This window comes from Amaranthus tricolor, chromosome 7 (assembly GCF_026212465.1).
Source record: "Amaranthus tricolor cultivar Red isolate AtriRed21 chromosome 7, ASM2621246v1, whole genome shotgun sequence".
In the NCBI taxonomy this organism is placed as follows: domain Eukaryota; kingdom Viridiplantae; phylum Streptophyta; class Magnoliopsida; order Caryophyllales; family Amaranthaceae; genus Amaranthus; species Amaranthus tricolor.
Window position 1 is genome coordinate 24,170,780 of NC_080053.1, and position 14,342 is coordinate 24,185,121.

Here is a 14,342-nt window from a genome sequence, read left to right on the forward strand (position 1 = left end):
AATCGGTATTAAATTAAAGTCACAAAAGAAAAATATATTGTAACACCCGAATTTCTTCCCGTCCTTTACGGTTTTGGTTTCGTTAAGGGGTTGGAAATTCAGTTTGAACAACAATACTAATGTGATAATTCTTTTCCTTTTCTTTTATGTAACACCCAAATTTCCTCCCATCCTTTACGGTTTTGGTTTCGTTAAAGGGTCGAAAATTCAGGGGTGTTACATATATAAATCTGAAATTTTCTCATTTATATGATACTAATGATGGATATAGGTTTATTATGTGTATTCTCACTTTAATGTTCATGTATGTAAATTTTATGAATTTCCATTTAGTAAAAATGCGTAAAAACGGTGTTTTGTAATGTTTTTGTGAAATTCTTGTTGTGAATAAATTTTGTGTGATCTTAATAACTTTAGGAATGTATTTTATATGAACTCCACAGTAGACAAAAGTTTGAAAATCATTTAGGTTCATTTCCTTAAAGTTATTTCATTAAAATAGTTATTTATGGAATTTTAAGTAATAAAATATGTTCTAATATATAATAGGGGGTTAAATATAATCTTAATGGATAAAACAATTTATAAAATCATCTTATTATGTTTCCTACAAGTTTAGACCAGAATATAAACTTTTGGCATTTTTCTATGAATTTTTTACTAAGTGTTTTACTACTTACCGATAATACGTAGAATGCAAAAATATGAAATAATTACTAAATGAAGTAATTTCGAGCTATATTTTTTATGAGACTCTTATATGGGCAGTAGGTTTGAAATCTGATTATTAAATAATTTTATATGACCATCTACGGACCCTTGTGAATTTTAAATAAAACGGTAAATCCAAAAATAATAAAATATGAAATAAATACTAAATGGACTATTTTGGACTTGAAATTTTTATGAGACACTCCATATATAGTAGGATCATATGAGGACCCTTGGACAAATTTTTCGTGGACATTTGAGGACATTAATGATTTGTGAAATTTTATTTATTGATAATATCTTAACTGTTGAATTAGCAAATATGTTGACTTTTCCCTAAGAGGATGTTGACTTGGAGTTTTGACTGAACTAGGGTCAACTTATAGCAATGTGAAATAGATAACATAGAGTCTTGTTTGAACTTATGTGCACTTGGATGAATGAGTCTAATAGTAAGAAAATGTCGAAACCACGAACCGACGTGTAATCCGACGCCCGTGTTTTCCGGCACGTAGAAATGCGGGGTTAGACAGGGGGACCAAAAAAGTCCTATCCTGTAGAAGCTCGAGCATAAAAATTGGTGGAGCGACAACTCCCATCACAGTTAGAGTTTGGAATATGTTCCTGCTCTAGCCAGACCCTTACATATATCGAAAAGTCATTATTATGTGGGTTGTGAAAATGTGATTTTGGATCTAATTAAGTAGATCCATTAGATGAACCTTATAGTTACCAAGTGTAGGTGACTGTAGCAAAGATATTTATCTACATTCATATGATGAATGTGAAAAATTGTTGAAAGTATTCGAGAACTGAAAATGAGAAATGAGAACCGAGAATCTTAAAATCAAGAAATGTACTTTGCATATCTTGTGAATATATTATGATTGTCATAGTATTACATAGTTGACTTGGCGTTAAGCGTTGATTCCGATTCAAACGGTTGTCATCCGTATCATGGATGACAATATTTTGCAGGAAGTTTTAGCTTCAAGTTTCGATCCAAGCCACAACATTTATTTTCTTTATCAAGGATTTATCTGCATTTATTTTACTTATTGGTGACTTTGATGATCATGGTGTATTTATGCCTTTATTATGGTTTGAGAAAACAATGTGTTATCCTCTCAATTATAATATTTCAAACTTTTGTTTTTAAACGATTTTAAATTTTAATAGATTTTAGCAATTTGAAATTTAAGATTTTCGCATAATTTATTATAAACACAATTATTAGTGTGAATTATATACGGGGACTGTTGTGCCTGTTACAAGGATACATTGTATCCTACGAAGTTCCAAACAAACTATTTTATAAATACATTATAAAACCATTTTCTTCTTTTTCTGTTTTTATAAATCAAATATCTTTCCACTTTCTTTGCCAAAACATTTTCTTTCAGAGTCTAGAAATCATCAATCTATGAAACAGATAGAACTTTCTTTATTATTTTCTTTACTAAGACTTTTCCTTTCAAATTCTTTAAATCATAAATATATGGAATGGAACGAACTTTCTTTTCCATCAGGCTAGCTAGGCCCTCCGGATAACTACTAGACAAAGATCCCTAGAGTGCACACCCCACAAACGGCCAAACCGTAGCAGAAGATCTAAGTTCGAGGTACTGATCAACGGACCCCCAACTATTGTGTAGTGTCGAGATAATCCAGACAAGGTTTCAATTCCTTAGGACACCACATAGGTGATCCCAACCGTTCCAAAACATTAAATCATTTATATCTTTTCTGTAACTATTCTATGATTTCAAGGTTCGAAAAAAAAAATAAATTTCTATATTAGGAAGAAAATCTCCCTATATTTAAACCAATCTCAACTGAAATGAAATACATACCTATGTAATCATTTTTCGTAACTATTAAAGATTTGAGTAAGAAATCCAACTTTTTCAATTACAGCAAGACGACAATCTCAGCTAATACAAGTTCTTAATGAAGTCAAAATCTTCAATATAAACGTATACGTGCTTAATAATAACTAACAATAGATTTGACTTAACTAGCTAATAAGCTTTGCTTAACTTTGATTTTATAAAACATAAACTTTTTATTCAAAATTAATACAACTAATTCCTATATCTTATTTACTTAAGTCGATAATTCCCTTTTATCTCAAGCATCACAAAATATAATCCTAGCTAATTCATCATCTCAATAATTCTTATTAAAATAGTCAAAACTCAAACAATGTCAATCTTCTAATATCAGCTCCAACATGTCCAAATTCACGTATTCTAACTAAATAATCAACTCCATTGTCACCCAGCATTATGGAAACAACAAAAGGACAAAAAAATACAATTCCCATAACAGTCAACTAGCGGACGCAAACCCTCTTGAAATTCTCTTATCGCCATCTCGCAACAACTACCGAACAAACAACAGAAAAAAACAGAAATAACTCCAATTATCTAATACTCTCTCCGTTTATTTTTGATCTTCCACTTTGGATTTTTCACACATATTAAGAAAGATAGAATCTTTGGGTTGTACTGGGTATTATTTTAATTAAATAGTAGTGTGAAGTAATGATTGTATTGGAAGTATGAGGTTGTAGTGGGTATTATTTTAATTAAATATAATAGTGTGAAGTAATGATTATATTGAAAGTATGAAAGAGAAAATAATTATAAATAAAAGAAAAGTGGTACATTAAAAGAAAGGGAGGTTTTAAGGGGTAAAAGTAGGATAAAAACTTTCTAAAAATAGAAAGTATTCTAAAGTGGAAGAACTTTTGAAACTATCCGTTATAGTAATGTGGAAGATCAAAAAAGAACGGAGGGAGTAAGAAATCATCGAAATTGCATCCCTGACTTTCCATCTTCTAATTAACATCTTAGAATTGATTTCTTCTTCTCGGCTAAATCAACTCCTTTCCCAATTTTCATGACTATGGCTATTAATATATGGTTGATTTTTCCATTTAAGCTCTTCAATTTTTTCCCAATTTCATTTATTATTATCATTATCCCCATTTTTCAATTAAAAACCCATGGATCCATTTTGCTCTGGCTCACTGGCTGTCGTTGTCCTCTTCTAATTTTTCTCCAGTATGAATCTATCCTGATCTATCATTTTTATTGTTTTTTGTTTGATTATTTTAGGGTTTTTGATAGATTTTTAATTCGAATTTATACTTATTTTGAAATGGTTCGAATGAATTAAGGTAAAAGATATTCACACTTACAAGTTACACCGATTACTAGAGAAATTTAGAAGATCTTCTGGAAATTGGCAACCACTCACAAAGGTTCAATGTCTACTTTTGTTGTTTGATTATTAACAGAGTAATTATTTTGGCCTTAGTTATTAGTTAATTTAGCATACTGATTTTTATGTATACTAATTTATTATGCAGAATTTTGCAATTTGGCATTTTGGCAAAATGTCAATGGTTGTCTGAATTTTGAAAGCACATATTCCACAATTTATCAGGTCTTATAGTTCCTTACTCCATAGTCTCCATTTATACAAGATTTTGCCTAAAAAAAACTTATCTGGGTGTGAAAAAAGAAAAAGGAAAATAAGAGAAGAACTAAAAAAAACACAACAAGGAGCTCTTAATAAGAGCAATACCTTCTCATGATAATTTGAATATAAATGAATTTTTACATGATGATATTGGTAAAAATGTTAATGCGGTTGATGATCTTAATGCTAATGAATTTTTGAATAATAATGTTAATGAAGCTGATGTGAATGCCAATGAAATTTTTAATAATAATGTCAATGAAGATGATGTGAATGCTAATGAATTTTTTAATAATAATGTCAATGAAGATGATGAAATTGATAATTTAAGTGAGCCTCTTGATATGCAAGATAATGTAAAAACTACCTCACCTATGGGTTCTTATGATCCCAAAGATTGGGATAGTCTTGATAATAAATCAAGAGACAATATTATAGAAAAGCGACCTATTAGAGAACTAAATCTTAATTTTCCTTTTGATGATAATGGTAGACGTTTTTCCTATTTCTATTTTGTTGAAAAATTGAGTAATGGTGAGGTTAGTGATCGAAAGTGGTTAATTTATTCAAAAAGTGTTGACAAAATGTTTTGTTTTTGTTGTAAATTGTTTAAGTCCGCAAATAATCGAAGTTTGTTAGCAAATGAGGGTTTACGTGATCGACAACATATTAACATTAGACTCAAAAAACATGAAATTAGTTTACAACATATGACTAATATGAATACTTGGAATGAATTGAAAAAAAGATTGAATAAAAATCAAACAATTGATAAAAGTTTGCAGGAAGAGATTACGAAAGAAAAAGAACATATGAGACAAGTTTTTTTTAGGATATTATGTGCTATAAAATATATTGGTACACATAACTTCGCTTTTAGAGGATCCAATGTAAAACTTTATCAAGATAGTAATGGCAATTTTCTGGGATTGGATGAAATGATGGCCGAATTCGATATTGTAATGCAAGATCATGTTAGACGTATTCAAAATAATGATATTCATAATCATTACCTTGGGCCCAAAATTCAAAATGAGTTGATTTCCCTTTTGGCTTAAAATGTTAAAGGTACAATCGTTAAGATCATTAAGGAGGCTAAATGTTATTCTATTATTCTTGATTGTACTCCAAATATTAGTCATAAAGAACAAATGACTTTAATTATACATTGTGTACACATGTCAAATCTTAAGATCAAGGAGTACTTCATAAAATTTTTGAATGTTGATGATACTTCTGGTTTTGGACTTCTTAATGTTTTACAAGATGTCTTGAAATCTCTTGAACTTAATATGAATGATGTAAGAGGTCAAGGTTATGACAACGGCTCAAATATGAAAGGAAAACATCAAGAAGTTCAAAGTCGATTGCTTGAAATTAATCCAAGGGCCTTCTATATGCCTTGTGCTTGCCATAGTTTGAACCTTATTGTGATTGATATGGCCCATTCTTATGAAAAAGTTATCTCATTTTTTAGAATTGCTCAACATTTATATTCTTTTTTTTCGAGCTCTATAAAAAGATGGGATATTTTACTTGAGAATGTTCCTGGATTAACCATGAAGCCTTTGTGTAATACTCAATGAGAAAGTAGGATAAAAAGTATTAACGCTATTAGATTTCAAACTCCCCAAATAAGAAAGGCTTCGTTAAAACTATTTGAATCTTGTGAAGATGCAAAATCAAAGAGTGTAGCTAAGAGTTTGGCTAATGCACTTAAGAAATTTGACTTTATTCATGGTATGGTGATTTGGTATAATATTTTATTTGTTGTGAATTTGGTGAGTAAAAAATTGCAATCTAAGTCTATTTGCATTGACACTTGCATACAAAAAGTAAGAGGCATACTAATGTCTTTCAAAAATTATAGGGAAGAAGGTTTTGCTACTAGTTTAGAAATTGCTAAAAGTATTGCACTAGAAATGGGTGTAGAGGCAAATCATCTTGCTAAACGTCGTATAGTTAGGAAAAGACAATTTGATGAAATTAGCGAGGGTGAACAAATTCAATCTCCAGATGATATATTTAGAATTGAGTACTTTTTTGTAGTTGTAGACATAGCAATCTCTTCTTTGGAAACAAGATTTGAGCAATTGCAGACATTTGAAAATAATTTTGGAGCTTTGTTTAATTCAAATGGGTTGAAAGCATTGAATAATAATGAATTGAGAGACTTTTGTGCTAATTTTCACTCCACATTTTCTCATGTTGATTCGCCTGTTGTTGATTTTTATTCCACATTATCAATTGAAAAAGATTTATTAATGAAAATTGATACAGATGTTATTATTAATGATTTTGCTTCTAGAAATGTTCGTAGAAATAAGTTTTTGGATGTTTTTGCTTTATCATTGTAGGTGATAATGATACAAGGAGATTTCTCTAGGATTGATGGAGTCGATAAAGATTGAAGGAAAATAATTATAATTTGCTTTGCCGCTTGTTTTGAAGAAAATTTGTAATACTTTTTGAATATTACGTATTTTATGTGAATTTTCTGTATTTTCTTGATGCGAAATTATATTTTGAAATATTATAGAAGGGACCTCATTTTTATATTTTTCCTAGGGCCATAAAATATCAAGAACGACACTGCTCTCTCAATATAAATCAAAAGCTAAATAAATAAAATATTTATATTTAAAGACTTGAAATTCATTATGATGGGAGTGTACCTTAAGTATTCAATCTTTTCATTTTTCATGGCAAATTCAAACCATCTTCTTCCCTTCATTCTATTCTCAAGAAAACAAGAAAATTAAAACCCAAATTCTAATAAATTAAATTAGATTGAAAGTTCCATTTTAATGGGTGTACCTAATTAATGAAGAAGAGTAAAGAGTCACTCACAACCATGTTGGCTAACACGACGAGGTCTGATCGACAAGCCGGTGCGATCTAGTGTTCGGTGGTCGGTAATAAGGTGGCACGACTCGGGATTGTGGTTTGCTTGGGAAGGCCTTTGAGTTTTCTAGATTCTAGTTCTCATTTTTTTTTTCGGATTCTTAAAGTTCGCCACCTTTTCATTTTATCGCCACCCCTCCTAATGAAATTACAAATTTACCCCTAGAATTTAAAAAAATTACAACTTTGCCACTGGACTTAAATTTTCTTATTTATACTAATAATAATAATAATAATAATAATAATAATAATAATAATAATAATTAATAATAAAAATATTTTAAAAAAGAAATTAAATATAATAATAAAACAAAAATAAATATTTAATAATAATAATAATAATAATAATAATAATAACAACAACAACAACAATAATAATAATAATAACAATAATAATATAAATAAAATTAATAATAATTAAAAAAAAAAAATAATACCAGTCGCACAAAAAGTGCGACTGTACCTAGGTCGAGTCGCACTTTTTGTGCGACTCAACCTAGGTACAGTCGCACTTTTTGTGTGACTGGTATTAATTTTTTTTAATTATTATTAATTTAATTTATATTATTATTGTTATTATTATTATTATTATTATTATTATTAACATTTTTTTATATTCTTTTAAATAATAGTAATAATGATAATAATAATAATAATAATAATAATGCTTAAAAAATCCTTTTAGATTCAAATTCAGACTTTTAGTTTTCCCATATGGTGAATTGATTACAATTAATTAATTTACATCTACAATGCTCAAAAAAGCTCAATTAGTAAATTGGCTGTTGGATTTCTTATTCCATATAGCATCGAGACTCTCAGCACCGATTATTTTCAACCAAACCTAAACAGAAACACTTTATTGAAGCCAACTGTATCTGTCAATGTTCCTTTACTTTCACTAATGAGGTAATTATTATTATATTAAAAAATAATTAAACGTTCAAATAAATTATTTAAATTCAAAAATAATTTATTAAATAAAAATAACAAAAATAATAAAATAATAATAATAATAATAATAATAATAATAATAATAATAATAATAATAATAACAATAATAATATAAATAAAATTAATAAAAAAATTTTAAAAAAATAAAATAAAATTAATACTAGTCGCACAAAAAGTGCGACTGGTATTATTATTATTTTTTTTGAATTTCGAATTATAAAATTTCTTTTGTTTAATTAATTTATTTTTTAAGTTATTTTTATTTAAATAATAATAATAATAATAATAATAATAATAATAATAATAATAATAATAATAATAATAATAATAGCAATAATAATATAAATAAAATTAATAAAAAAATATTTTAAAGTCTAATGGCAAATTCGTAATTTTTTAAAGTTCAGGGGCAAATTTATAATTTCATTAGAAAGGGGTAGCGATAAAATAAAAAGAGTGGCGGACTTTAGTAATGCTTTTTTTTTTGTTTGGGATATGGGCATTTAGGGATTAAGAGAAAACAAAAGAGATAGATGAAATGACATGAACCACGTGAATTGGTTTAAGTACTTCATTTTCATTTTTTTTTTCCTCTTCTTATCCTTATTCCATTTTTATCTTTTTTTTTATAAATAAATATATGTTAGAGAAAATTATTTAAAACTACCTTTTCTATACACTAGTTTGCAAAAAACTACCTTTTATAAATTTTTTTGCAAAAAACTACCTTTTATAATACTTTTTTTTGCGAAAGACTACCTTTTAACGTTTTGTTAGGGTTTGACCGTTGAATGTAACGGTTGATCGTCACGTGACTTGCACGTGATGTTATAAGGCTCTTAAACCCATCTTCAGTTTTGCGATTTCAATCCCAAACTCTAAGTACACTGCGATTTCCACCTTCTCTGTTCTTGAATTCATCTATCTAAGTTCTTCTATTCCCTTCTCTTTTCCTTGCGACATCTTCCTGGTGAAGCTTTCAACATTTAGAGGTATGTCTTCTTCAATTACGGTTTTATTTTTCACTGTTTTTTTTTTCTTTAAAATTGAAATCCTTCTTCAAATCTGCCTCTTTTTCGCTGCGATTTTTTGATATTGAATTTCGTGTAAATTATTGTTTAATTTGTAAATTGATTGTTGTTGTCTATGAATAATTTATTAGGGTTCTTAAAATTAGATAAATCAATAACATGAAGAAATTGAAAATCTGGAAAAAACCAACTACTTCGAAAAAGATGCATTCTGAGTTGGCAACTGAGTATGGTAATGTTAGGGTAGATGAGGTGGAGGTCGATACATCTGATGTGGCACATGAGGTAGTGGATGAGTTGGAAATACCAAATGTAGATGCTGTTGTTGGGCAAATGGGACCACCAAACACATATACGGGTTATAAAGAATGTGTAAGTGCTAACCCTAGAACTAAAACAACTACCTCAGCTGCTATTTCTTCCCTAAACCTTACAACAAATGAGAGAGGCCACATAGAAATTTCTGATATTGAGGATGAGGATAACAGTGATGATGATTACAATTGTAGTGATGAGGATGAATATGAGGATGATTCTGATTTGTTTGCAGAAAATGTAGTATATGGTCTCGATGATGTGTTTATTGGTGAGGATGAAATTAGGTTGATAGTAGATAAGGAAATTGATGAAGAAAACAACAGAGACATATACGTTAATGATGATGAACTGGAATCCGATGATGATTTGGGTGCTTTGAATGTTGATGAGGAAGGTATAGTCAGTTGTGCTACATTTAATCCCGAGGTTGATTTTAAGGGTAAGATTAATTTGTCGTTAGGCCTTAAGTTTCCTTCGATATATGTCTTTAGAAAAGCATTAAGGTACCATGCTGTTGAATGTGGTTACAATTATTATTACTTGCATAATGGTAGAAGTAGGATAACCGTGTATTGCTACAATAAATGTGATTGTCTGAAATCGAAAGGTAGAATTGTAAATTGTGTTTGTGGGAAGGATAAGAAGTGTTATTTTAAGGTTCATGCTAAGAAGTTGAAAGATGAGGAGACACTTCAAATAAGGAGTTATATTTCCGAGCACACTTGTGGTCACCAACACATTAATAACAAAGTCACTGCGTTGTATTTAGCTGAGAAATACATAGAGGATTGGAGGGAAAATCCAAATTGGGATTTAAGGGCATTTATGAAACGGGTTAACAGAGAGATAGGTTGTGAAGTGAACTATTCTAAGTGTTACATGGCTAAAAGAATTGCTAAGAAAATGATCGTTGGTGATGCTAGTGAAGAGTATAGTAGGGTGTGGGATTATGCTGAAGCGATAAGGAGGTTTAACCCAGGAAGCACTGCAATCGTGAAATGCATTGGAATAGACACACCTCCACCCTTGTTTCAAAGGATGTATATATGTTTGCCAGCATGTAAGGAGGGTTTTGTTGCTGGATGTAGGCCTATTATAGGTGTGGATGGGGCACATTTGAAGGGAGAATTCCCTGGGGTTTTGCTTACTGCTGTAGGTAAGGATGGGAACAATAACATCTTCCCTGTTGCATGGGCTGTGGTAGAAACCGAAAATGTAGAAACCTGGACTTGGTTTCTAAATCTCCTCGTAGAAGACCTGAAGTCGGTTAGTCCATCGAGTAGTTGTGCACGAGCTGGATGTGAAGATTTTACCTTCATGAGCGATAGGCAAAAGGTATGAACGTTATGTTAACACAAGTTTTGTTTCATATGTGACTAATGTTTTAAACCTAATACTAATGTTATACCTTCATGGGCATTGCAGGGTTTGATTGAAGCTTTGAATTTAGTAGTTCCTGAGGCTGAAATTAGGTTCTGTTGTAGGCATATTTGGGCTAACTTCAAGATCAAGTTTCCTGGAGAGTTGTACAAACAACACTTTTGGAGAGCAGCAAGAGCTTACAACAAGGTATGGAATCATGTGTAGAATACCATATTTGACTATTATGTTGTACTAATTTGTGTAAAATCTTCGTGCACAGTTTCATTTTGATAAGGAAATGATTGCAATAAAGAATATTTTTGTTGAGGCACATGCATATCTATCTGCTATTCCCGCAAAACATTGGTCTAGGCATGCCTTTTGTAGTAGGAGTAAGTCTGGCATGTTGTTAAATAATATTTGTGAGTCATTCAACAACGTGTTATTAGAAGCTAGAGGGAAGCCAATTATTTCTCTTATGGAGTGGATTAGGAGATATGTGATGCAAAGGAGTGCAGCCAAACGAGAAGGGTTGGGTAAATTTAAAGGTGTGTTGATGCCAGCTGTCACCAAAATGATTGAAAAAAATTCAAAGGAAATATATGGTTTGAGGGTAATCCCAGTAGATGTGTCTGAGTTTGAGGTGGATGATGATGAAAATAGTTACGTTGTAAACTTGACCAACAAGACATGTCTTTGTGGAAGTTGGAATCTTATTGGGATCCCTTGCAAACATGCCATGGCTTATATTCTTATTAGAAAATTAGATGCTAGTGAATTTGTCCATGAGGCGTATCTTGTAGAAACGTATGCCAAGACGTATGGTCCTAAGTTTTATGGTATGCTTGGACGCGAAATGTGGCCGACAACTACATTAGCCCAACCTCTTCCTCCACCATTTCGAAAGATGCCTGGAAGGCCTAAATTAAGGAAAAGGAAAAAGGAAACTGATGAAGGTAAACGAGGTAACAAGCCTGCAACTACTGTTCGAGAATACAAGCAACGGAGATGTGGTAATTGTGGTGAGTTAGGTCACTACAAAAAGGGATGCAAGAATCCGACCAAACCACAGTCAACAAAGATGAGGTCAAAGGGTGGAAGGCCTAAAACGGGATCATCTTGTACTCAACTGTCCACACCAAGTGACATGCCTTGCTCAAGTAGTGATCAACTAATGACAAGTGCAACAGATGCAAGTACTACATATGTAATGGATGAACAAAGTCAAGTATAGAGCTTCAAAAGTATGTGTTGAATGTAATTTGTCAATTTAATGTAAGTCATGTATTAGTGTATCAAATGAACTCAAGAATGTACTATCGTGAACTAGATGTAATCAAAACAGTATATGTTGAATGTAATTGAAGTTGAGTAATGTTCTTAACTGAGTAATGATCCTTTGTATTTCTTAGTTTCTGAGACTGAATCAGCAAATCAGTATCAATGTTCAAGTACTGAGACTGAACTGATGTTTTAATCAGTGTTCAAGTAATGAGACTGAACTGATGTTTGAATCAGTGTTCAAGTAATGTGACTGAACTGATGTTTGAATCAGTGTTCAATGTATGCATGTACTGTGCAATGTGCAAATGTGCAATGTATTAGTGCAAATGATCCATGTACTGTGTTTGTAAATGCTGAAAATCAATCAATGAACTACAGTAGTGCTGAAAATCAGCTACATTGAAATCCATTCAGTTATATTGGAATCCATGAACATACATTGAAGTTATATTGAAATCAGTTCATCAATGCAGCAAGTTGCATTGTCTTGAATCACTGCTGAAAATGTGTTTTGCAAACACAGCAAATATATCAAAAACAGCAAACAAACCAGCTCATACATACCAAACAGAACATACACAGTAGGCAGAACACAATACCTGCAAAGAAATTTCGTGGAAAAGATAAAAACTTAATTCATTCATTCAACATGCTCATGTTACAAATAAAAGCTTAATTCATTCAATGATAACAATCATTTTACAATACCCAAAACAATGTTACAATTGTTGTGAGTTAGGTCCTAAACTTAAAATACTAGCCTTGATTAGTACAACAAACACTAACAAAAAACAAACGAAAAACCCTAATGCAAAGCTTGTAAACTGATTCATCCATTTCGTCTTCATCCTTTGTATTTCTAAAATTGCTTGTTCCTTTTCAAGTTCCAAGCAACAAACCCTTGATGTCAAGATCTTGATTTCGGTTGCCAATTGTCGCTTCTCCTCCACAAGCTTGTTCGTGAGTTCTCTTTGCCAAACAGCCATTTCAGGTTGATCAACCCATTTAAACTTTTTGCATCCCCTCCAATTTGTATCAGGATCATAAAAAACGCAACTCTTAAACCTTCTTCCGGGATTTTCCTTGGTCCAAGAAACCCTCCTTGCAAAGGGAACTCCACAGCGACAATTCTCAAATTTCGAATTTTCGCTAGAAGAAGAAGAAGACATTCCCAATTAGTTGCAAAAAAAATTGGCTTGCTTCACTGACTTACTGATTCCAAATCAAGGAGAAAGAAAGAAGGGAGAAACGAGGATGAAGAACAAGGAATTTGGGTTTTCGAAGAAAAAAACGGCATCTCAAGAATTAGGGTTTGAAGAAATCAGTGAAGATGAAGGGTTTAAGAGCCTTATAACATCACGTGCAAGTCACGTGATGGTCAACCGTTACATTCAACGGTCAAACCCTAACAAAACGTTAAAAGGTAGTCTTTCGCAAAAAAAAGTATTATAAAAGGTAGTTTTTTGCAAAAAAATTTATAAAAGGTAGTTTTTTGCAAACTAGTGTATAGAAAAGGTAGTTTTAAATAATTTTCTCTATATGTTATATGTTACTCCCTCCGTTCTTTTTTGATCTTCCACATTACTATAACGGGTAGTTTCAAAAGTTCTTCCACTTTAGAATACTTTCTATTTTTAGAAAGTTTTTATTTCACTTTTACCCCTTAAAACCCCCCTTTTCTTTTAATGTACCATTTTTCTTTTATTTATAATTATTTCTCTCTCATACTTTCAATACAATCATTACTTCACACTACTATTTAATTAAAATAATACCCACTACAACCTCATACTTCCAATACAATCATTACTTCACACTACTATTTAATTAAAATATACCCACTACAACCTAAAGATTCTATCTTCCTTAATATGTGTGAAAAACCCAAAGTGAAAGATCAAAAAAGAACGGAGGGAGTATTAATATCATTAGTACTAATTATACTACTATTATTATAATTACTATATTGATAATTGACCTTAATATTTAAAAAGTACTATTTTATTTATTTTTCAGCTAAAACTTATATATATATATATATATATATATATATATATATATATATATATATATATATATATATATATTGATAAATTTTTAATAATCTTAGTTTAAGTTGGTAAACAAGAAGCTTAAATTCGCATCTATTAGAGGTTTAGAGCGAACTTGATGCGTCTGAGATGGTATGGTGAGTACGAGTCTTAAATGGCTCTAGAGAGAAGGGCTGGGTCGGGTTGGTTATGTGTTTGAAGACCAAGATTCAAACCCAAGTCCATTAATTGTTTTTCA

The 14,342-nt window shown here is 30.7% G+C and overlaps 1 protein-coding gene across 3 annotated transcripts; it reads left to right on the forward strand.

Annotated features, from left to right (window-relative positions):
- The first annotated feature begins 3,550 nt into the window (after positions 1-3,550).
- LOC130817718 (uncharacterized) lies at positions 3,551-7,170 on the forward strand. Of its 3 annotated transcripts, XR_009043849.1 has the most exons (4): positions 3,551-3,779; positions 3,896-3,979; positions 4,088-4,164; positions 6,558-7,170. XR_009043849.1 is itself a non-coding variant. In XM_057683573.1 (3 exons), the coding sequence occupies exon 3, from the start codon at positions 4,545-4,547 to the stop codon at positions 5,256-5,258; it is 714 nt and encodes a 237-aa protein (XP_057539556.1). In that variant the 5' UTR covers positions 3,551-3,779; positions 3,896-3,979; positions 4,088-4,544; the 3' UTR covers positions 5,259-5,270. The 3 variants fall into 3 exon arrangements, 2 of the variants coding, with proteins under 2 accessions (XP_057539556.1, XP_057539557.1); XM_057683573.1 differs by lacking the exon at positions 6,558-7,170 and having other exon boundaries at positions 4,088-5,270; XM_057683574.1 differs by lacking the exon at positions 6,558-7,170 and having other exon boundaries at positions 3,896-5,270.
- The last annotated feature ends 7,172 nt before the right edge of the window (positions 7,171-14,342 follow it).

What these genes read in the sequence shown, in the direction of transcription:
- LOC130817718 (XM_057683574.1), top strand. Translation starts at nt 4,545, where the DNA reads ATGCAAGATAATGTAAAAACTACCTCACCTATGGGTTCTTATGATCCC.